This window comes from Antennarius striatus, chromosome 7 (assembly GCF_040054535.1).
Source record: "Antennarius striatus isolate MH-2024 chromosome 7, ASM4005453v1, whole genome shotgun sequence".
NCBI lineage: Eukaryota > Metazoa > Chordata > Actinopteri > Lophiiformes > Antennariidae > Antennarius > Antennarius striatus.
The window spans coordinates 6,832,813-6,856,458 of record NC_090782.1 but is presented as its reverse complement, the minus strand read 5'-3'; the positions used below and the strand labels follow the sequence as shown (position 1 = coordinate 6,856,458).

Below are 23,646 nucleotides of genomic sequence, written 5' to 3'. Positions count from 1 at the left end.
AGTAATGATTGGAAAAAATTAATAAATAAAAAATCACAATGAACTTGTTGCTTTTTGGGTTTTTTTACTGACATGTTTTTATTTAATGGAGGAAATGAAACAATAACACTGGCTGAATGGTATTAAAACTGCATTACAAAAGAGCAAGTACGTATTGTTGAGTCAAGTGGTCAAATTCAGTTAAAAAAATGGGTCAATTTGTATCACATGCATTAAAGGACTGTACAACAGGCACCATTATAATGCACTTTCAACACTCATTTTACTGATTTTTCCCACAAAGTCAAACATTCCCAAATTCTTCTTTTGTTCTAATTTTGATCTAAGGAACAATAAAAATATTACTAATAAATTACAGTGCAATTTATAATAAATACCCACAGGGTTTTCTTGCCCATCATTCTTGACTAGCACGCGTCTTTGCTCACCAGCGTCCACAAACTTCTTATAATTTGGATGGACATTTTGGCCATGTGTCAGGTCCTCTCATTCAATACCAGACATGTCATTGGTCCCACTGATACTGACACTAGTCTTTTTCTAATCCCCAATTCCTACATTTTGCAAAGGTGATGTGTGGGAATCAGGAGTGACGAAGTCAAGAGCATCATCATCCATTCTCTACTCACACAATCATAAATCCACTCCAGCAGTACGGAAGCAGCATCTTTGCTGCTGGCAACAAGTGACCATTTTGTTGTCACTGCCTTCATTTCGTTCATTGTATGCAAATTGGAAGTGATGAGAGACCCGTCTAGTCACCAGATGTATTCAACTCACCGTGACACCAATTGCATTGGAGAGTTCCTATCCTTACGAGCTGGAAAAGTGGATGCAAATGGGGAGTGACAAAATGAGAGTCTAAACATTAAACATGGAGTCTGTAAACTGACAACCTTCTGTTCCAGAGGTCTGACTGAACAGAGCTCCAACCGGCTTCTACCTCAACCGTACGGAACATCAAAATCAATCCAGACAGACTGAAAAGACTAACTCAACACCTTTTTTCTTTCATAGTTTGGATTTCATCCCTGCAAGTAAATGAACATGTGGTTGGGTGTATGACTATCACTTACCCTGAGCTGTAGTGACACTCACGTCACATCACTGGACTGTTTGTTGGAAGATACTGTCAGAGACATGTGGGGAGATAAGTGAGCGACTTCTCGCCATCTGTAGAGTCACATCTGTTCCAGAGCCCAAGTTCACTATAAAAACACATCAGCCTCATGTGGGCCGTGTAGCATCAGCATGCTAGTAAAAACCAGTCAGCCACCACACTCTGAACGTCTGAAATCAAACGGTTATACGGTTGATAAACCTTACTTAACCATACTATCATATAATAACTGCAGTACAACCAGTGTGAGCCAGTAGTGAGATTAAAAGGAGAAGATCTGAGAGTTAATTCAGATGCAGTAGATGAACGAAAGGATTCCCTGGTCCCTGGTGATGATCTGCTGTGAGCAGACGATCACCGACTCACACACAGCAGGAACAAACGACAAAAAAAACAAGCATACATTAATAACTAACCTATAACAACACTAGTGGTGAATCAAGTTAGTCTGAACCCCACCCACCCCCACCCACCCACCCAGGAGTCGACCTGAGGACTGTAGGAGACGAACAGACAACCTAGAGCAGACGACTGTGTCTCGTATGGACAGATCACATCTGCGGCCTGCTCCAGCAGAACAAGCATGCTGTTCATCCAAACAAACAGATTGAATTTGATCGAGTCGGCAGGAAGAATCGCAAACAATCCACAATAAACCAGTGAAACACCTTCAGTTGACTTTTACCCCTGTTTAACCTACAGGTGATATCAATAAATATCCCGGTTTTTGTGGGTTCAATGCGTGTCTGGAGATCAATATATTTAAAAATCACATAGAGGTTTACCGCACTCTGGTTTGTTTGTGTTTGTACATTAAGACACTATGATTACATAGTGAGAACATTATCAACTTCATTGTTTGCTTATAAGACAATTTTCATTTCATATTTCCAAAAAAGTCAATAACATGCATTCTTGAATATCATAATGTGTGCATAAATTATATCGTACTGATTTTCATCTTCATCTTCAAACGTTAAGGGCTGTCATTTCCAATCATCTGTGAACGCAAAAGCCGCCACCATCTTCAAATTGGTAATGAATGTTTTTCCAATATAGATTGTTTTTAAATGAAAAAATTCAAATTAAAAATGAGGATGATACTGAAACCCAGTCAATCAATTCTGTTTGCTGTCATTAAACGAGAAATCAGCTTGAACGCCTTCATGTCAGTGCAGCGGCGGATGCTTCGCAACACAATTAAGACAAAAAAGAATTTAAAAGAAAAAAAAAAAGAAGCATTTTCTCTATATATAAGATTGCCAAGTGAATATTTTTGTTAACTGTTGGTCATACTTTACAGAAAATTAACAAGAAACACAAATCAAACAGAAATGAAATGTGAAACGATGGATTCGGAGTTCAAATTTTTACAGCTCTAACCATACGCTCCACAATCTGAAACACGCACGCACACACACACACACACACACACACACACACACACACCAATGTGGGTTTTCAGTTGAGGCTAATAAACTCAGGGGGCAGAGCCGTGCGGTCGCCACCACTGACATGTGCAATGATATGAAAACCAGTGGATGTGGTGAAACCAGACGATGCCAGACTCCCTCATCAGAGCCATACTGACAACAACACACTGCTTCCCTCCTCACGACTACTTTTTCTACTCTTTCTCCTCATGTCTGGAGTCAGAGATTATGGATGGAGGATGACGAGAGAAACGTATTTCGCTCGTGGCAAACTAAGTTCCTAAAAGGTTACTGTAGAGCTAAAACATCTACAAAACCACAACCTGCTCACAGCTTCCCACGTCTGGTTGCTACGGCGCTGTCCAGGATGGTGACGATGATGATTGTGTCCGATTGTCACTCAGACTGTTCCTCTACCAAATCTATCAAATGTAAAGTTTAAAAAAAACAAACAGTCACCTGATATAACATTCACAGTGTGATAATGAGAACAAACTGGAAAAAAAAAAAACTGACAGTGACGAAATGTTGTAGGACAAATAAAAAGAGTAAAAACACGTTGCAGTCTAACTCGCTAGTTTCCTTTCTTTCTCTTTTCTCGACACTCCCGTCAGCCACGTTTGTGAGCGGCTCAGGGAGGGCGTCTGCTGTTGCTTGTACTTGGAGCCTGGTGCCGGGTGGTGGAGACAGAGAGCCTGTTATAGATGCTTGTCCTTGGTGATCCCGTTCTGCACATTCTTCCTACAGGGAGACAACAGAAAGTCAGGAAGAACCCAGGAGGATGAGAGTAAGGAGAGAATAATCTTGTCAGGTGAGATGATTAGCAGATGTCAGGCTTTAGCCGGCAGAGAGGATATCATCAGGGTTCAAGGCCAGCCAGATAAGGAGTGCCACATAATCACGTCTCCATATGGTCTCAGGCTCTTTGATCCTTCCTATTTGTGAGGGCCGTTAGTTACGCAAGCTCAGCGGGAGATCGGCTCTTTTTCTTCTTTTTTTTTAACGTTTACTTCTGCTTCCAGGAGAGGAGAAGAGGCCCTGCTTCAAATCACTTAGCATTAAAAAAAAAAGAAATTCTGTAAAGTAACAGAACCCAAGAGGTACGTTCAGGCTCTAATCAGCAGCAGATGATACGGATGCACATGACAGGAGGTTAAAGGCAGCTCCTTCAATAAAAACAGATGAATCCATAACTCCAGATGAAGCTGCAAAACACATCGCTTTGAGTTAAGTCTGTGGTATTGTCTTGTTTCCAGCTCGCTGTTGCCAAGTGCAGGTTAATCATTAACACGTTTAAGGAGAGCAATTACATAATACAAAGCCTTCTTCTGAAGTGAATACAAGCACCTCTATGGTTCGATTCTTTATTTATTTGAAAATCTCCACATCATTCTACTCAATCTTTTTCAGTGGAGGCATAATAGTTAGAACTTCTGCCCTGATTATTTTTTTTGGAATTCTCACGACACACATCTATCTATGAGTTAACACGTGTTTTTCTCTAAATACAATTAAATACACATTCATTTTAGTAACGTCACTCATCTCTCTTTTAGCACTGAGTCAGTGCTGATGCTAGCTGGCAAACTGCAGGTGACAGCATGTAGAACGCTCTGTTCCAAAACTCCCATGATCCCACATCCTCATCAAGCTGTTTGTGATTATTTTGATTGAAAGACCTCTCGTGGCAGAGATAACACGTATCTGAAGTTCTCACAGTTGTTCTGGAGCACTAGCAGTAGGCTAGAGCGTCTGCAGATGTTACCCCTGGAGCTGCTGGACTTGTGGAACCTTTCCTCTTTATTGCAGCTGTCTCCACATTGTTGGTTCTACTTACAGCAGTGCCTCGAGATACGAACCTGCTCGACGTACGAATTATTTGAGATTCAAGCTAGTGCTCCGCAGCGCACTTTAAAAGTGCTTTGAACAATCTATTAGTGTGGATAAAGGTAATACAGATATACGGTGGTTTAATATCAGTATGGGGAGGGTTCATAAACATTTAAATTACTGTACTATGAATAATAAAATAAATACTTTGTTGCTATATCGCGGAATTTTGTTATTTGCCGGTGGTCCTGGAACGCATTAACCGTGAGTAACAAGGGATCACTGTATATATAATTATGCGCAGGGAAAGTATGTCCATTAGTTGATAAAAATATGTTTTTTTTAATCATTTAGCGGGATTGGGGGTTTTTTTTTTAGATTAAACTTGTATCTTGAAGTACTACTTTACTCTTAAATCAAGTAATTACTGGCTAAGTGTCACATTGATGAAGTAAATATGCTATTGGTCGGTTGGGGGTATTTCTCCATGTGGAGCTGAGGTCCACCTATCAACTTAAACAAATGAAATGGTGTGTTTAGGAGCAGCTCACCCCTGGGCAGAGATGTGATGTCCAGCATCATCATCGTTGTTTTCTGCCTGAGGGTCTCGGAGCAGGCCCGCCGCCTCCCTGCTGCCATCTTCATCCTCGTACTCCCTGACATCATTCACCTCCTTCATCTTCAACACCTTCACTACGAAAATCACAATGAACTACACAAAACAGAGGAGGAAAAACAGGAAGAGAGAGATTTTATTGTTGCAGATGTGGCTGAGACAAACATGAACCATGAATCATACATTTTTTGACGTTGTGTAAATGAAACTTGTGTCCTCACCAGAAACCAGTAGATGTTCATGAGCAGCAGTGCCAGGAGAAGAGCGTTGAAGAAGAAGTAGAAGGGGATGTTGGGGACCGACTGGAGGCTGGACACACACGTGGCATACAGCACTTTGAGGGGGAACCAGTACAGACGGAACCAGAACCTGAAAGATATAAACACAAGAATGCATGAGGGACCGGAAACAGAAAGAAGAGAATCAGAGAATGACCTCAAGTTTGTGTGTTTTGCCTCACCAAGTGATGCTGAAGCTGACAGAGCCCATGTTGGACAGCACATCATTGAGCAGGTAATAGCATCCTCCTCTGGACTTCAGGTAAACGTTGAGCTTAGTAAATTCCAGCTGGATGTCATTAATGTCATGTAGGAACAACACCAGAATCCCTACATTGTGGTATCTGAACAGGGGAGAACACAGGGGATACTTACCAACAGTTATAAAGCATGAAACTATCCTGATTTTAGGGAATGCACTGATGCACCTACAAGTCCAGAATAAAATGTCCTTGTAATATAAAGCAGCAAACTTCATCCTTCAACTTACATCCTGTCCCCAATTTACATACTGTCTGTCAGTGTCTCCATTGCTGGAGACACTGATTGGTTGTCTGAGCCGTGACTCCATCCAATAAAACATTGGATTCAAAAACAAAATTGTGGATATTTTTGTCAAATGTAAATTGCAAATATCAAGGAAAATTACCAGCAACATCACCCTTGTGCATTTACATGAATTTCCACTGCCCACTGATTACAACTTCACAACAGTAATCCCTCATTACTCTCGGTTAATGCATTCCAGGACCAGCCGCAAAAAACGTAATTCTTCGATATAGCGACAAACTATTTTTGTTTTATTATTTACAATAATTTAAATGTTTATTAACCCCCCCCATACTGATATTAAACCACCTTCTATCTATATTAACTTTTCCCACACTCTTATAGACTATTTAAAGCGCTTTTAAGTTTTTATTTAATATACGTAAGTGCGCTCCGTTCCGCGAGTCTCGGAACGGAGCGCACTTACGGATGCTGTCAGCCAATAGAAGGCTTGTATGATATCACGTAACTACCTACTAAAAATCCACGATGAGGTGAAGCCGTGAATCTTGAAGCACGAATACACGAGGGATTACTGTAGTTACTTAGCCACTCAATTTCATTAGCAAGAGGCTAACGGCTAGTGTTGCTAGTGTTGCACACTGGTGTCAGCCTCAAGGGCACATGCTTTATGAAGTTACAGTACAATGCTAAATACAAGTGAAATACCTGAAAGCATAGGAGAAGCAAATGAGTGCCAGTGTGATGATGTGGTGGACCACCATGACAGCCGAGTCCTTCCTCCATGCATCCATGTAGACGGTGGCGTAGATGGAGTGTCCGTAGAAGCTGCCCTGGATCAGGTAGGCTATGGCGATGTCTACAGGCACTGACATACCACTCTTCCAGTCTGGAAAAACAGACATTCATTTGCGTTTGTTTGAGGAATACAATAAAATCTGTTTTTAAAAGACATCTATAAAAGACTATAAAATAAATGGGCTGAGACAGGTAGTAGTTTTGATGCATTTCTGGATGCAAGCATGCTCCCTAAAAGCATCACTTAAATGATATTTCTAGTGGAATATTGAAAACAGTCACAAAATGATAATTTTATTGTGTCCTACTTCAAATAATCAGCCCTGGACTCATTTGATGGCATTTCTTCTAAAGCTGGCATTAAAGCCACATCATAAGTGAATCAGTAAATATACACTGTAAAGTATGCCCGGCTCTTAACCTAGCTAAAAGTCATCCATATCAACTAACTTCCCTCTAAAACCAGCCAGTGACCATAGTCTGTGATTAATTTTTTTGGATTTTATCACAGGTTTAAATTAGATGGAGTTTGAAAATGATTTATAAAAAAAAGAAATCATCCCATTAAAAATTAATTAAGAGGGCTGTGAAGTATACTTAGAAGTACACACTCCCTGAGAGCTGTTGGCTCAGGTCTTGTAATGACTGCTATCGTTATCCTTCTTGTTATTGGTTTTCCTCCTGTCTTTAAGTGGACCGCTGAGATTACTGCTCACAAAATAAAAATGAGTAGGTGATTGTATCACAGCTACCGCAGGTTTGAGAAAAGCATGTCACCAGGCACGTTTCATCCAGGCTCCATTTAAACACAGCAGGATCATTATGATCAGCACCTTTAGACATGATTACAGTTCAGCCAAGACATCCAGGTGCAGAGTTCTATGAAGTCACCTGTATTTCATATGAAGAGGAAGCTAAAGGGATCAGGTTTAATTTAGAAGGCTTCAAATGTAACACAGGTAAAAAAAGGTTGAATGTACATTCAGGCTGGCTCAGGTCTCAGAAACCTCTCAGATGTAGGACGGAAACTTTCTCCTCCAGCGTTTGAGTTTAGTTTGTCCCTGGTGGGATGGGATTACGTTTGGGTCTTGTGTAATGTTTATTGATTGGTCCTACTGTCATTAAACATTGAGAAGAAGGCAGCCAAATGGATCCCAACAGAAGGGCTGCCAAGTGGAAGCATGGGATTCTTTTTTTGTTGTTCTGCTGGAGACCAGTTTCATTTTTCTTCTTTACTCTACGACACAGACACTCAGGCACCTTCTTGTTTCTCCCGTTATTTAAATTTTCCTTAATTTAATCATTCTAATCTCCTAGTCCTAGCTTTATCTCTTTCTTCCCTAACCATCCAGCCATATTAAAACCCTGTGCAAATCTCAGGCTGACAGCTATTAGCGGTGATGCAGCTATTATTGAAGGCACTGGCACCGTCAACCAGCCTCTGCTCGCTCCACTCAGAGCTACGGCGTTGGACCGAAGCCCTGACACGTCCTTGCCTGATGGGAAAGAAGAGACTATAAAAGACAGATTCTAAAATGAATCTTCATTGCCCATCTATTTTCCATTAGTGGTACAGTTACTGTCAGCACATAGGTTATTTCAATATTCCTTGATTTGAATCTTCCAAGTGGCATTTTGCCTCTAGGATGAGGTTACCATCCCAGCCCTCTCAGATTCATAAGACTTCAGTTCATTTTCTACCTTAAGAGGTCAGAAATCCAAAGACTTTACTGTTTAATAGATTCTTTGTGTGGTTAAGATTATTTAAATATAGATAGTGTAGTTAAAGTAATTCCAATTTCAATTCAAGTAACACAGAACAGAGTTAAGTTATTCATTAAAAAATCTCTAATGGATGGATTACTACATTATCAGTGTGCATCATTCTGTATCTTACTGTAGAAGACAGAGGGCGGGTCGTGGAAAAAAGGGTAGGAGGTAAAGAAGAGCAGGTAGGTGCTGTAGGACCACGACATGCTGTAGAAGACCAGCTTCCAGCCGCTCTCCGGCATCTTAGCAGCATCTTTGGGCAGCAGCCTCCACCGCAGAGCCAGAGGCTGTGAGGACAACGCAGAGCAGACAAAACGGTCACAAAGAGAAGAGGACGCAGAACAGTAATGATGTCCAGCGACGCAGTTGGGTGAACGAATTGGAGGCATCATGATTCATCTGGAGGGTGTTTCTTTGCAGATAGGGAAACAAATGATTCTGTCCAGTCTATTTGTGGCTTCTAAGATTTAGCTGTTGTTGTACCGTATAACTTTTGATGATTTTCCATTATGTAAAGGCTTGAAATAAACCACAACTATTACAGATGTTTAAAAAAAAAAAACGTCTCACGACAGAAACAATGATATGTCAGCAGAAAGCTGGGGTAGGGTATTTTAGGATGTTTCTTTTGTTCTTGCACTTGCAATAACTCAAGAAATGTTTCTCTGAACTTTAAACAATGGATACAGACAATAAATAAGCTTAAAACAAACTTTCAATTCTAACATATATCTCTATGTACACAATTTAGTTTTAACATGACAGCTACAGTAAATACATGTCAGCTTTCACGGAACGCTCGGAAGTCATGAAGATTTTTTTTAGCATTTCAGGGTTCCTACAGTAAGCCTTTCAATGTCTTACAAAAAAAAGGGGGCAAGGTTTTCAAAACGGGCTGAAATCTAACTTTTTGTCCCACGACTTGGGACAACACCGTGGAGGTGATATCTTCTTTTAAGAAATGTTTAAATACCAGTTACTTTTGGTGTTTAATTTAAACTGTTTTGTGAATGAATGAATGAATAATTAATGAAGGACTTAAAACATTAATCACACTGGTGATACAGTCCGTCGTTTTGAAAATATCATCTTTTACACATAAACATCAGATTTTTTAAATTTATTTGTAGATAGTTTTGTAGTCAACAACATTAGATGACTTCCAGTATCAGAATAATGTTCACATGTTCCTTATTGGCTGCTCTCTTCTCTCTATTTCCCTCTGAAACATGTAAATATACCGTCACCAGACTTCAGCACATCTGAAACACACAAACTTCTTCACAAGTCTCCCTGTGGGTTCGCTATGCAAGCAGAAATAAAGGAAGCTCTTACAGCTTCTCATGTTTTGATGCAGCCTGATAACATGACTCCACCTAGTCACTGGTGGGGCAATGATATCCTTTTGGACCCCCTCCCTAATGACTCTCTCCTCACCACCTCCTCTGGTTGCTCTATCTCTGCTGCAACGGCAGGATCGCAATCATTTGTTTCAAAGAAATGCAGAGGATGTGACTTTTGACCAGTTTACAACGCAGAGCACGTTCACAAGGAAACGTCCACGTGCACACGTGAAGGCAGCGCTGAGAGCACGCTGAGATAGGTCTGAAGAATACACACCTCAGTGAGACAGGCAGGTGTGTAGTGGTGCATGACTGAGCGAAGACAGGAAACCAAAACCCACATCCCGCCCCACTTCACACACACACACACACACATTGTAAGGCAATGAAATGGTGTAACAGGAGGAGGAAAGTGAAAGTCACCAGTGTTAGTGATACAGTCAGCAGTTAGTCTACAGGACACGATCCTACGAGGCTCCATGACCACTGACATGACAAATTAATGGAGAAAGTGTCATTACGTAAATGTGAATCCTGCAGTCTTTGAAACTTGCATAAGCCAGTTTCTGTTTTCTTTCCACCTCTTGGATTTAAAAAAAAAAAAGATTCATTCTGCTGTTTTCATTGTTTTGTTCTCGTTTCAGGCTCTTTACCCGATCTGACAGACATCCAACGTCTCACACGCAAAGAAGTCAAAACAGAACGAGGAAGGAAGCTGACGGAGCAACACTGATGTGAGATAAACACGCAGCGACAACACACTTTGTCTTCCTCGGCTGTGATACGTAAAAAAAAAAAAAGATGGCAGCATCCAGGAGGCACATGATCCCTGCGGACGCGGCTGATTGGCTGACGCTGGTGTGATGTGTGCTGAGGGTTACATTCTCGACATTCTTTTAAGTCTCTCAGTACATCTGTATCAGCTCCTCTCTGTCAGCCCCCCCCACCCCCACCCCCATCCTCCCTCCTCTGGCCCTCCATCCTCTTTATTTCAGACATCTCTGCTTCTCTCTCCCCACCCCTGCATCTCCCCCCTGCCTGCGACATTTATTTATAGAAGCCAGCTGTCAGTACACCAGCATAACCCCTCAGTCTTTCACCATTTCTACCCCCCCTCCCCTATAGAGACATAGAAACTGCTGCCTCACTGCTGATACATCTCTCATTAATTCCTCCACTTCCTCTCTCTTTTCTATTTACTTCCATAATTTTGCGATCCACTTTTTTTTTTTTTTTTGCTTTGTCCTGATTTCATCTGTTGGAACACGAGTCCAGTGTTTCCTTCATCTCCCCCGTCAGCTGTAGAGAACGTGGCTTCATTCACACCAACATCAGTGCTGGTATAACAATTACCATAATGATCTCACAGAGATGTCAAACATTAATACAGCAGTACTGTACTTCCGAGATGAGATCTGCACGACATACGTGTTTTATACGAGTCGAGACTCTTTTTTTTCGACATCCTCTCAGCAGTTTTCGTGACTTTTGCAGCTCTTTTCATCCTTGATCATTGTTTACGTAACTTACACATAATTAATTATGCACAGGAAAAGCATGAATGTCTATTGGTCGACTTTTTTTCAAAATTTAGAGGGTTAGAGGCTTTTTTACAAGGATGGAACATATTAAAATGATTTTAGTTGCTTTTAAATGAGGAAATGTGTATTGAGTTATCCACACACAACCATCTAAAGAGTCCAGTGCATTTCTTGCTGCACTGTGTGGATTACGGTATTACATCAGCAAAGATTTTCCTCCATTTCCATTGGTTTTCATACTGAAACCAGTGCAACACTTTTGTTGTTAATCTTTATTAGTACGTGTGGAAATGATGATTTAGCTGTTGTAGCCGGACTAATTTGGACAGGGGTCGTCTATGTTCAAATGCAGATGGAACTAATATAACAATTTACCAACGCCTCCATTATTGTTGCTCTGTGAGCGCCAGCCCATCATCACACTTGGTCTGATCCACCCATTCCATTCATCCAGCATTCATTTTTCAATGCCTGCCTGTGGGGTGAAGGCCCAGTGGGTCAGTTTCACTGAGATAAGCCTTTGGTCCTCCGCCAGATAAATAACAGCACTGTGAGTTACACTCAGCTGGGAACTCTTGAGCATCCAGCAGCTCCCCTTATCTTGATCTCTGACAGACAGACTGGATGAACTCATTCTCCAGCTTGGGCATCAATGGGCTTCAATTCACTGTCTGCTAAAGAGACAGAAATAATCATAAACAGAATGGGGAAAGGAAATGTCAGGGGTAGAGTGGTGATAGAATGAAAAGAGTCGTGTGAAAGACATTTCCCGACAAACAAGTGGTTCCCTTGGCTACCAATCAGGGATGTGAGCAAAGCCTTACAGTTTGACTAATGAATTCCTCCATCTCTATTCCGCTCCAGCCCTCCGTCACAAGGCCTCTGCCCCCCCCCCCTTTCCTGGCTACTTCCTTCATCTACAGCTGCACTGCATCGCTCTCCTTCTCCCTCTCTAAAAGTTCTCACCCCTCTGCCTCTGCCCTTCCTGTAAGCAAGTGATGACAGAGGGGAGAGGGTGAATGGACTCCATTGGTGTGTTGCATAAGGATATAAACTGGGCCAGTGAGTAAGGATGCTGTCACATGTGTGTAGCAGTTCAATTAGGCGGACATGCTCATTCACCCCTTTTTCACGCCATTATCTCTGCCTAGCTTCGATCTCTCTGGTTTATGTGACATCACTCCATCTGTGTCCCTTTTAACTGCATCTGACACCAAAACGTATGTTCTCTGCACATTTATATTTCCCACACTGGAACCAGATAGGATTTTGAAATGGGAACCTAACTGATGCAGGAACCTGATCTACAACGTTTGACATATCTTATACACTTTTCTGGTGCTTTTAATTTGGTTAGTGTACCATTTTTCCTCACCGCATTGAATATCCCATTCCCAACTCATCTGTTCTCCATTCAACACAACGTCTGGCTCAAAAAGGAGGAAATTATTTCACCCTCCTCATCTTCCCATCTTCCCCTTTTGATTTGCAGGGCGATGAGTGGACAGCTGTTACTGATGACGAGGCTCATGCCTCACATGAGGGCAGAATTATCATATACAGGATTCTTTTTTTTCTTGCTGTTGAAAATATCTGAAGTCATGTGACACATATAATGCGTGAATTGTCTCGGTGATTTGTGGCAGATATACAGTTTAAAATAACTGCATGCTGCCTACACCTCCAAGCCACCCAGCAGCATGTATGTCAACAACAATGGGGCCGAGATCTCTGGAATAAACAGGATTAAAGACACAATAAAAAGCATTGGAGTGCCAAGCTATGAAGGGAAGTCATGCCATTCAACCGCTTTGTTCTGAAATTTCACAACAGGAACATGAAATTTCTAAATGGATGTGTATGAGAATATAGAATATAAATTAGCATTAGATCCTCTTTGATTGTCTGCTGAAATGTAATAATCAATAAAGTTACGTTGCTGTGGTTCTTTGGTAAATGTGCACAGCTTCTCTTTTAATGGGGAGATGCACTTTCATGTCTATGGCGAGGGAGATGTTGCAGGTAATGTAATTAAGACTTGTCATTTCAGATGCATTATTTCACCAAACCACATCCCATCCAATACTCACCAGAGTAATTATTCTGACCCAGCCTGAGAAACACTCACACTCTGCAATCTGAGCATCGTCACACCTGCAAAGATGGATGTGCAGCAGCCTTCTTCTCCCATCTTCGTCAAATACAGGTGCAACAAGTCATGTGGTGTCAAGCTGAGCTGCTGTTAGGCCAGGGGTTTTTGGGAGGGGGGGGGGGTTAGGCGGGGAGGAGGTGCAGAGACCACATACCTCTCAGCAAACACAAGCGCCGCTGTTGAGACAACAACACACCAGGTGCAGGCGCAGCAGGCAGATAGAGGCCACATTCTCATTCATCTCATTCATGGGACACCAAAAGTCACTGCTCCATCATTACATTTACAGGATACAGCCTTATTGTGCACCAGATTACACAACATTTCACTAGAAATGGCCCCACTGAAGGAATGACTCCCTGCCTTTGTGGATTGGCCAGCAGAGTAAAAACACTCTGACATGAAAAACGAAGTTGAAATGTGCCTAAACTTGTTAAAACTTCATTAATATCATAAATAAAAAAAAATAAAGCAATGAAAACAACTGTAAGGGACACACCCTGAATGACGCATTAAGTGCTTCAATAGTGTGTCGTTATGTAGGATGCTATTTTACATGTGGGATGTGAATGACGCATATCTATCTTGTTTTTCCCAACAGGCATCTGGTGACTTCAGCAACACATGTTCGGCTGTTGGGTGCATCAAACAGCATGTGATGTTTGTAATGCGTCGGTCCATATGGAGATGGTTGAACCGCTGGCCAATCAGGAAAACACACATCATTCCAGATGGTCTGTCCAAAACCCACAACACTGATGCAGACCCGAGAGGCTGCCTGACCATTTGAGCATGATTTGATTAAAAAAAAACACATCATCTCCATTCAACAAACATCTTTGCATGAAAGTACGTGACTATGTGTAGCTGAAAGAACAATCCCTGTTGTAGTTTTTGAAGAGAGTCATTCGAGTTTTGTGTTGATTTTTCTTTTATCTAATCTGTGTTCCTAGAAAACATCAGAACAAAAGCAGCATTCATCCATCTCATTCACATTTAATCAAAAATGAACATTTTGTCCTAATCTTATTAAGTTCATAGGAGAAAACTGCTGACAATGATCAACACAAATGACTTAAACTAATCACAAAACGCATAATGCATTTAGTTTTCGTAAAATTGTATCAAAAATAGAAATTCACAAAACATGCTGGTATATTTAGATTGAAGACGTCGCCTAAATGTCTGATCCTCTTTCACATGCATAACAACACAAACTGTCCACACACAACTTGCATACAGTGAGTTCTTTTTTTTTTTTTGAGGCAGTTGTGTATCTGCTATTAATTTTACTTATTGAGCAAAACATGACGCTCGTGATGTGCGGTCATGTGGTTTCATCCATGTCTTTGCAGCTGCAATTATGTCTCAACACCAATGAAAGAAGCAAACCCGTTTTGTGAACACATTATTAGTTCATGTCTTCATGCAGTACTGTATACTAATGGTTGAAGAAAAAAAAACAATCATTACCAGTAAAGTGCTATGATATTCACTCAAGCTGCTTCCTGTCCACACTGACAGCTAGAGGACATATGGCTGCCATTCATAATGCACTACCTGCTGTATTTGCCAACACCAACAATGAGGCCTCACTCAAAAAGTATTTCCACACATGCAATGCAAATGTTATACATGATGATATTTAATGCTATATTAAAAACCATAAGCATGATCAATATAAGTATTAGTGATTTTTAACATGGTGAAATCTGCTTCCTATAATGTAACCAGGACAAACTCATACTCGGGCTGACATCACGTGGAGTCGTGTACAAACCTGCTTTAGCATGCTGACGTTAACTTACCTGTAAGGTCTACGTTATTCATGCAAAAAATACGACACTCATACATTAATGATGTATGGTGGAGTATATAAATGCAGAGTTAAGTAAAAAATAATTGACAGAAATGCATTTCCAATTACATGAATATTTAATACAGCATCATACAGAGAACAGTTGCTACTCCTTCATGTAGAACCGACCAATCCTGTGTGTCCAGAGCTGGACTGGGAAGAGGCAAAGCTTAAACACTATGTTCACACCATGTTCTTAAATCATGACTTAAAAACGTGAAAGACGGGTAACACATGCAGTATTAAGACATATTGTTTCATGGTAAACATGTGAAATTTTAACAAAAATAATTAAATATCAAAGCCTACACAAATGCATAATACAGCTGACTGTGCATACTAATGAGATATTTACCATCTGTTGCTTGAATATCACATCTGATAGTATAGTTCATGTAGTCGCTCTAACAACAGCACGCCTACAGTCATTTTGCTAGAACAACTTCTATAATCGCTTCCAAATGAGGTCCCACTTCCAACCGTTAGTCTGGAACGTTGCAGCCAAATGTAAACCAAATGGTGGGTGGGGACGTGACGGGGAAACCTCTGGGGAGATTACGCAAGATAAGTTTGATCAACAAGATAGAAAAAAGAGAAAATACTGTAGTGTGAAATGAGGTGAATTGGAGGGGGACAAAGAAGAAAGTTAAAGTAAGTCCATTTATGAAACCCTACAAGATTGTGAGTCCACATAAATTACCCATCTGTTCCACAGACAGTGAAACTGACCTATTTGCAAACCATACATAGATAGATATATACTTTATTAATCCTGGAGAAAATTGTACATATCCACTGCTCAGGCATTACATACCGAATAAATACTGGATAAACACCAGGAGAAAAAGAAACACTGACATCACAGGACATACCACAAGACATACACTACACTTACAGACACATGTAGCACTAACAGGACTTATATACTAAACTATAACTAAAATATAAACAGTATAAAATTAAAAATATAACAGTATTAAATTAAAATATCAACAGTATAAAATGAAATTAAACCACGACAACTTTAATAGTGAACCTTCTGTAAGCCCTATGAATTAAACATTCTGTTCTTGATCACTAGATCCAGAATGTTACTTATATTCAGATCATAATTTCATTGTCATTGCTTAATTTTTATTTCATTTTTACCCACAAGTCATGAGTGACTTGGATCATATGGAAAGATCAAATCGAATCCTGGATTCACATCCTGATCCAAATGGATTCAAACATTCAACAATTCTATTTTTGACTCACTCTCCACTCCTCAAAGTTTTATGTAAACCTGTCAAGTAGTTTGTGCAAAATTCAGACAAATGCTGAAAAAAAACAACATATTCACAATTGAATCTGGTCAAGTTCCCGCTGGAATACACTAAGTGTGTTATTGGTACAGGGAGGTTTTCCATGTAGTTTCAGATGACTGCACTTTAATGTTTCTAGTAATGTTTCTCCTATGTTAACTTATGAACATTGTGTTGGATGATGCATAAATCACTGCTCTGTGTCAACTGATCACTAATTGTTAACTATTACAGCCACTGGTTATATAAACAGGAGGTGGCTCATCTGGAACAGGCCATATGGCTTTTAACTGGAAGTAGACTAAAATAAACAGACTGCAACATCCCACGACACCCCTGAATTCAAAATTTTACCCTGACCTACTTGCATTGTTCAAAAATCAAAGCCAATGCTCTGACCTACTGTCATTGATCAAAGCACTAGGTTTGATCTATGGTCTCACTCACACTGGCCTTCTCCCTCATCTTTCTATCTTATCCGGTTCCTGAGTGTACAAAAGTTGAAATTTGACCTTGACCTAGTTTTCTCAGGGTCAAGGTCATCATCTCATTTTCATCCCCTTTGCCGCCTGAGTAATCTGTTTTTTGTTTCATCTTTCTATCTGCAACGGTTGTGAAGCTATTTGGTGGACGAACTAACGGACGAACTAACGAACGGACAAACACACAAACGATGACAATTACAATACACACCGCTTCGAAGCTGGATGTAATAAACTTAAAATAAACTTAAATGAGGACAACCCAGATCACAACTAGAATAAACGGCTTTTACATTTTTACTTTTCTGCTTCAGGTTTTAGCCGACATGCTGTCCCTCATGCTTTCCTTCTTCTGATTTGGCAAACTTTGCAATAGACACTCACACACACACACACTCTAAAGATGTAGAATAACGCAGAGCAGACAATGATGATTTCCCCTGACTAACGGACCATTACACACCGTCAGAGTGACCTTGTGTGAAGACAGACAGCGACCGGGTGTGAAGCCCACAGTGACAGCGTTCTTGTCTAATGACAGCCCACTGTGTCTTGAGAGGAGTGAGTGAGTGAGTGAGAGGGAGAGGACAAGAGAGTGAGAGGCTTGTAACAGCAGTGGTCAAGGCTTTACAGCACATTCCAGTCGACCAGCAGAGTACGACTGTCAACATCAGCAAACAGAGCGTGATTCATGTTCCCACTTTCAAACTGGAAGGATGGATCGGTTTTAAAAGCACACAACCATTTCTCCTGTTTCTAACTCGAATGAAACGCCTAAAAAGCTGTGCTAGACAACTAATAGGTATTCAAAAATACAGAACCTCCCATTTTATTACAACCGTATTTTGTAATTATGAAAGGGAATAACCCTGCAGGTGGATGATCCTAAAAGTACCAAAAAAAATAAATCTGACATTAAATGTTTTCCAATCACACATGTTTTGTGAAATTAACAATATTATGTTCTCAGCATGAACAAATATAAAAGAAGCTCTGAGACGTGTATAGCTTCAACCGCTGCTGTGATAAACCTCTTCCTCTGTCAATAGTTATCACCAACAGTGGAATACTGTTACCAGGACACAGCACACGCTATGTGATGTTGCCATGATGATGACGTGATCTTCCACTTACCAAATTAAGTAACACCATCAAATGAATCACCAGAATGTTGTCATGAGTTATCAACAAAAATATGATTTTCCAAAATGACAGATAATTACCTCTGCCTACTCTCATCGGAGGAGGTAATTATGATTGACTGAAGTGGAACCTCTGTGTGGGATAAAGTGTGACTGACAGCTTTATGAACCCATAATTGTTGTGTATTTATGATGCATGACATCAGAGAGGAGAGGAGAGGAGAGGAGAGGAGAGGAGAGGAGAGGAGAGGAGAGGAGAGGAGAGGAGAGGAGAGGAGAGGAGAGGAGAGGAGAGGAGAGGAGAGGAGAGGAGAGGAACAAATAACCAACATCGTAACAAATGCTCACAATCAGTGTCAAATTTACAAGGAAGCTTCACCTGAGTGGGCACTTTTGGCTGAATGGACAGCACTTCCCCTTCACCACAATTCACATATCAGGTTTCTATCTGGTGCTCTAATGCACAACAATGAGTAGGGTCTTAGTGGAACGTAATCTGGGATCTGTGGTCGGGGACCTTGTCAGACCTCAGGCTGCTTCCACCTTTACATCAACAACAGGGGATGAGGTACTGTAAGCAGGAAGAAACTGCTGAGGCTGCACCTGGCACACATACTGCTCTGTGTGTGGGTGTGTGTGTGTGTGTGTGTGTGTGTGTGTGTGTGTGTGTGTGTGTGTGTGTGTGTGCGTGCGTGTGTGTGTGTGTGTGTATGTGTGTGTGTGTGTGTGTGCGTGCGTGTGTGTGTGTGTGTGCGTGTGTGTGTGTGTGTGTATGTGTGTGTGTGTGTGTGTGCGTGCGTGTGTGTGTGTGTGGGGATGGGGTATTCAAGTACTGTATTATGACACATGTTATAAAGTGGTAGCTCGTGTGTGATCTAATGCTGGTGGACATGACAGAAGCGACAGACTATGTATGTCAGTTGTCCAACATGTGCATGCGTGATGGAGTGTGTGCATTTGACTTAATGACTAGCTACTGCACGCTGAGTCAGCAGGCCGGGCCCCCACTACAAACCCCTCGGCCCGCTCCCTTGTGTTACTTCCTTCCTGTAGTTCTCTCTTCCTTCTCTCTTTATGTATCCCCTCTGAGAGGCAGACGTTTGATTTACAGAATATATATGAAAATCTGTAAATACTGAATCATAACTACACAATGAATGAATGAATAAATGAATGAATGAATGGTTTATATAGGTTATAATCTACAGCACAAAGTTTGACTTGTGCGCATTCCGCTGACAAAGCATTATTATATGTGCTCACACTAAAGCTCTGTAACCTAAAAAGAAATGAGGTGAAACCGTGTCCTATAGTCGCCTATGCTGTAATGTAAGTTCATGTAATGTAATGTAATGCCGACATTTAATTGAACAAGCAGACGAGAAACACAAAAAAACACATTCCTTGACAAGCATTTGTGTTCGCAGTAATGTTCAAAACTGTTTTTCAGTCAGAGATTTATTCTGATTTCACAATTAGATGAATTCTGCTGTATTTAAAGAGAGGTCCCAACAACAGACTGAACTTCAGCAGCTGTCATTAGTGTCTTTGTAAACACTCAAAGGGTTTAGTATTTCTTAATTGTAAGATGAATAAAGAGGTCATAATATGTCTTTATGGAACAGAGGAACTCTGTCGGCAGGTTATATTCAATCCCGCTTCAATAAGTGCTGCTAGAACTTATTCAACGAAGCCTCTAGCCAAAAGGAAAAGATAATTAAACCCACTAATGTGACTGTGTGGTGGTGCACACAGAAGCTCCATCTACGAATGACATGTGAAACAACAGAAGCACAGAGAGGGCGACACGTTCTGAGGGGCTGAAGGCCACCCGTCAGGCCTCTCAGGTTCTAATGTTGACCTTATTTGCAGAATCTCCTCCATTAAGTGCATTTCACCATAATAGCAGGCATCCACTCGTGACATGGTGCTGGCTAGCATGGTGCTGTGCGTGTAAATCATCCCACAGCAGACAAGGAATGTCTCTTTAGCTGAAGACCAATTTGATGGAACCCTGTACCTGAGGGTACGAGTGTGTGTGTGTGAGTGTGTGTGCAACAAGGTGGGGCTGCCATTGTGGTGATCTGCATACAGCAAGAGTTAAATTTATAAAACAACCAAGAAATGTGACTACGATGGAGATTAAACTGCTCAACGGAACATACAGTCCAGGCTAAGTGCATATTTTAAGTGGGTCAGAGTCCATTCTTCAAACATGACTGGAAACAGCGTAAGTAACAAAACAGGAAGCTGAAAACCCGTCAGGCCTTGTGGCTGATGTATCATCAAACTCACCGGCAGCTTCTGAAGCTTCCAGCTTCATTCTAAATAAGAAACGACAGCTAGAACCAAGACGTTTGTGAATAGCTGATTCCCTTTTTACTCTATCCTCTTTTAGTCTGAGAAGGAATTTAAAAAACGTGAATACAAAAAAATATCAATTAAGGACAAAACAAATATTTGGATGAATAAATGACAGCTACTGACGTCCACGTCATTTCTTTATGCCCTTTGGGTGTTAATTATAGATTTTCAGAGGAAGCCGTTTTCATTCCTTGGATCACATTATCTTCAGACCTCTGATTGCAGGATATGATACTCAGTCCTAAACTAGCTCTTAATATCCATGAGGTCATCAGCGCTGGCCCTCATTTGGTGTGTATAATCATGGTTGTCCCTCATGTCACATATATTATGCTCAGAGTACAAAGACAACCGAGTACCGTAGTTGTGTGATCCAACACAATGAAAACCGCTATTTTAATTACTGTATTACTGACACGACATTGAAATCATTGTGGTTTCAACCTCCAGCTAAACGGGTTAGACAACATGTTCTAGTCAGAGTTGTGCTTCTAGTTAGTGTTCAGAGAAGACCTGAGATGATGCAGCTGTACTCCCTCTGTCAATCGCCTCAGCTTTTGTCATGTACTACAGCAATATATATTCATGTTGCCTTAGCTCAACATGGGAAAAATGACACTGAGCCCATCCTCCACCCTTACAGGTGTCATATAAGCAGGGTAAAGATGTTATTTCACACGCACTAAATGACCAAAAGCAGAGGAACATATGTCTACATTTAAAGATCCCACCTCATCTGTCACAGCCCTAACAGGCCTTAAAGCTGCGTCCATCCCAATCTGCTCCAGAGAAGTCTGTAAGTCATGTCAACTTTACATATCTGACATTTCATGGAGCCCCGAACAACAACATTCACGTAGACTCTCAGCCTCAATACCAGCCCATGACTACCGCGCTCAGGGCCACATCCAACCAATCCACCAAGAAGGGCCCATTCTGAGGTGGAAGTACTCAGGACCGGATGACAGAGTCAATTTACAGGAGTATAGCCTGAGAGTCTGGTCTCTGAGTGAGATAATACAGTCTGAACCAATTCTGTGGAGTTGCTTTCACACAACACAGCGGTGTGAGTGCATAATCTCAGGCAACAAATGAATAGAAAGACTTTCTATTCGCATCTGTCATGAAAACAAGGCTATTAATATATTCTAGATGCCATAGATAAGGCATAAACGCATCGAGATCGAACGATTTATTTAACCATTTCAGGTGATTTATTCCCAAATGTCTTGGTCTACTGGGCCGGTCATCAACGCTCTAAACCATCAGGGGTTAGGCTGAATTAGACAAAGACAAGCACTGATTTCTGGTTATTGAATTTATTTACAGTGTAACAGATGTTCTATTGTTTGTTATTCTACCACATAATACACTGATATTAAATGACATGTAGTCACCTCATCTAATACAGATTTTCCTGACCCAATTTTTAGCAGAATTTCATGATTATATTTGATGTATTTGTCACACACACATACACACACACACACACACACACACACACACACACACACACACACACACACACACACACACACAGTGTTTATCAGCTAGATAATATTTGTTAACCTTTGTCATACCCTCTCACCTGATTACACCCAGGGCTGTGAGCTGAGGACCGTGGGCTCAGGGGCCACACTCAGGGGACCGACTTCAACCAATTAATTAGGGCTACAGGCGTAAATAAAATAATCTCAGTGGCTTGTGTGTGTGTGTGTGTGTGTGTGTGTGTGTGTGTGTGTTTTCACTCACCTTAAACAGACATTCTGTCATCCCCCGCCTGACCTGCGTCCATAGAAAGGCGCAAAAAAAGAACAGGGCGACTTCATACGCGGTGATGTAGGCGTTCTCCAGGAGGGTCCTCGTGGAGAGCTCCAGACCGCAGTTACTACAGTGTCGACATGCGTCCAGCATAGCGGTGGAGGCTTTGGAGATCAGGTCCAAGTATCCCGGCATGGGCTCCACGTCCACCGGCCCGGCGCCCCCGGTGTGACTGCTCATTGCGGTGCGGCGCTGGGAATAAAAAAAAAAAAAAAAAAAAACCAAACAAAAAAAAAAAAAAAAAGGTGGAAAAACGCTCCGATTGAAGGACAAGCGGGTGTTTCAGGGAGCAACACGGTCCAGACTGTGTGACTAATCCCTCAACCAGCTTTGCGAGCTCACCTAAAAACGCTAAAACAAGATTATCTAACCAGCTTACTCCCCAGGAGCCTCATTCTTTGTTGTCCAAATGAAGACATGGAGCCATCCTGCGCGTCCACAACCAGTTTTTATAAAAATGACTGGAGGCCCCACCGGCTCTGATCACACACACATCAGCTATATGTGATTGTATTTCACACACAAAAATAAAAAAATAAAAAATAAAACAATCACTAAATGTCTTTCCTAACAATTAAGCCGAGCCTTGCCCGGCTGCCCGGTGGAGGTCTGGTCTGCTCATCATCCCGTTAAGCTCTCTGGATCACCGCGCAGCGGCGCGTCCCGGTTAGCCGCCTTGCTAAGTTTAAATCACACCGCAGCAAAAAGAGGGAAGCACCGGCTTCTCTAAACTACTTAAACCAACCGGTGTAAGGCGTGATGAAACACGCATACATACACGAATTCACCCCGATGCCTGACGGTCCGCCCGCCTGTCCAGCGCCAAGCCCAGACAGCAGCAGCACATGCGATTATTGCGCCGCTGTGCCGTAACGCAGACACGACCTCATCCCAGTCCGCTCCTGCTTCATAAAACGTCCCTAACCGGCAAATCAAGAGATGAAAGCAGGTCCCAGCGAACAGAGAGGGATCAATAATAATAATATTAATAATAATAATAATAATAATATCCCGTCAGGAGGCTGTTCCGTCTGTCCTCCTCCTCCTCCGCGGCTGCTCCTCTCTCCGCGTCAACGTGTTCTGCTCCGAGTCGCTGCGCTCAGATGGAATCAACGGGGACGTAAGATTCTAGCGTAGGAAAAGGAGAGAAGAAGAAGAAGAAAAAACACACGTAGGGCGTGTGACGTCATCAGGACCGCTATCTTCTTTATGAAGCCTCTTGATCACCAGAGGTTTAAAGAGACAGTGTCCACCGACAGACCCAGCGCTCCAAGAGTCCACCGA

The 23,646-nt window shown here is 41.5% G+C and overlaps 1 protein-coding gene and 1 long non-coding RNA gene across 3 annotated transcripts; one reads left to right on the top strand and one right to left on the bottom strand.

The window, feature by feature from the left end:
• Positions 1 to 59: 59 nt before the first annotated feature.
• cers1 (ceramide synthase 1) lies at positions 60 to 23,442 on the bottom strand. Its single transcript, XM_068318978.1, has 7 exons — positions 22,294 to 23,442; positions 8,483 to 8,642; positions 6,496 to 6,676; positions 5,460 to 5,621; positions 5,221 to 5,368; positions 4,935 to 5,095; positions 60 to 3,294 (listed from the first exon to the last, which is right to left on the bottom strand). The coding sequence occupies exons 1-7, from the start codon at positions 22,540 to 22,542 to the stop codon at positions 3,252 to 3,254; spliced, it is 1,104 nt and encodes a 367-aa protein (XP_068175079.1). The 5' UTR covers positions 22,543 to 23,442; the 3' UTR covers positions 60 to 3,251.
• Positions 9,867 to 15,012, top strand: LOC137599371 (uncharacterized). 2 transcript variants are annotated; one of them, XR_011036802.1, is made up of 4 exons: positions 9,867 to 9,992; positions 10,343 to 10,432; positions 13,290 to 13,445; positions 13,993 to 15,012. It is a non-coding gene; the product is annotated as an uncharacterized lncRNA (long non-coding RNA). The 2 variants fall into 2 exon arrangements; XR_011036801.1 differs by lacking the exon at positions 9,867 to 9,992 and having other exon boundaries at positions 10,157 to 10,432.
• Positions 23,443 to 23,646: the final 204 nt, after the last annotated feature.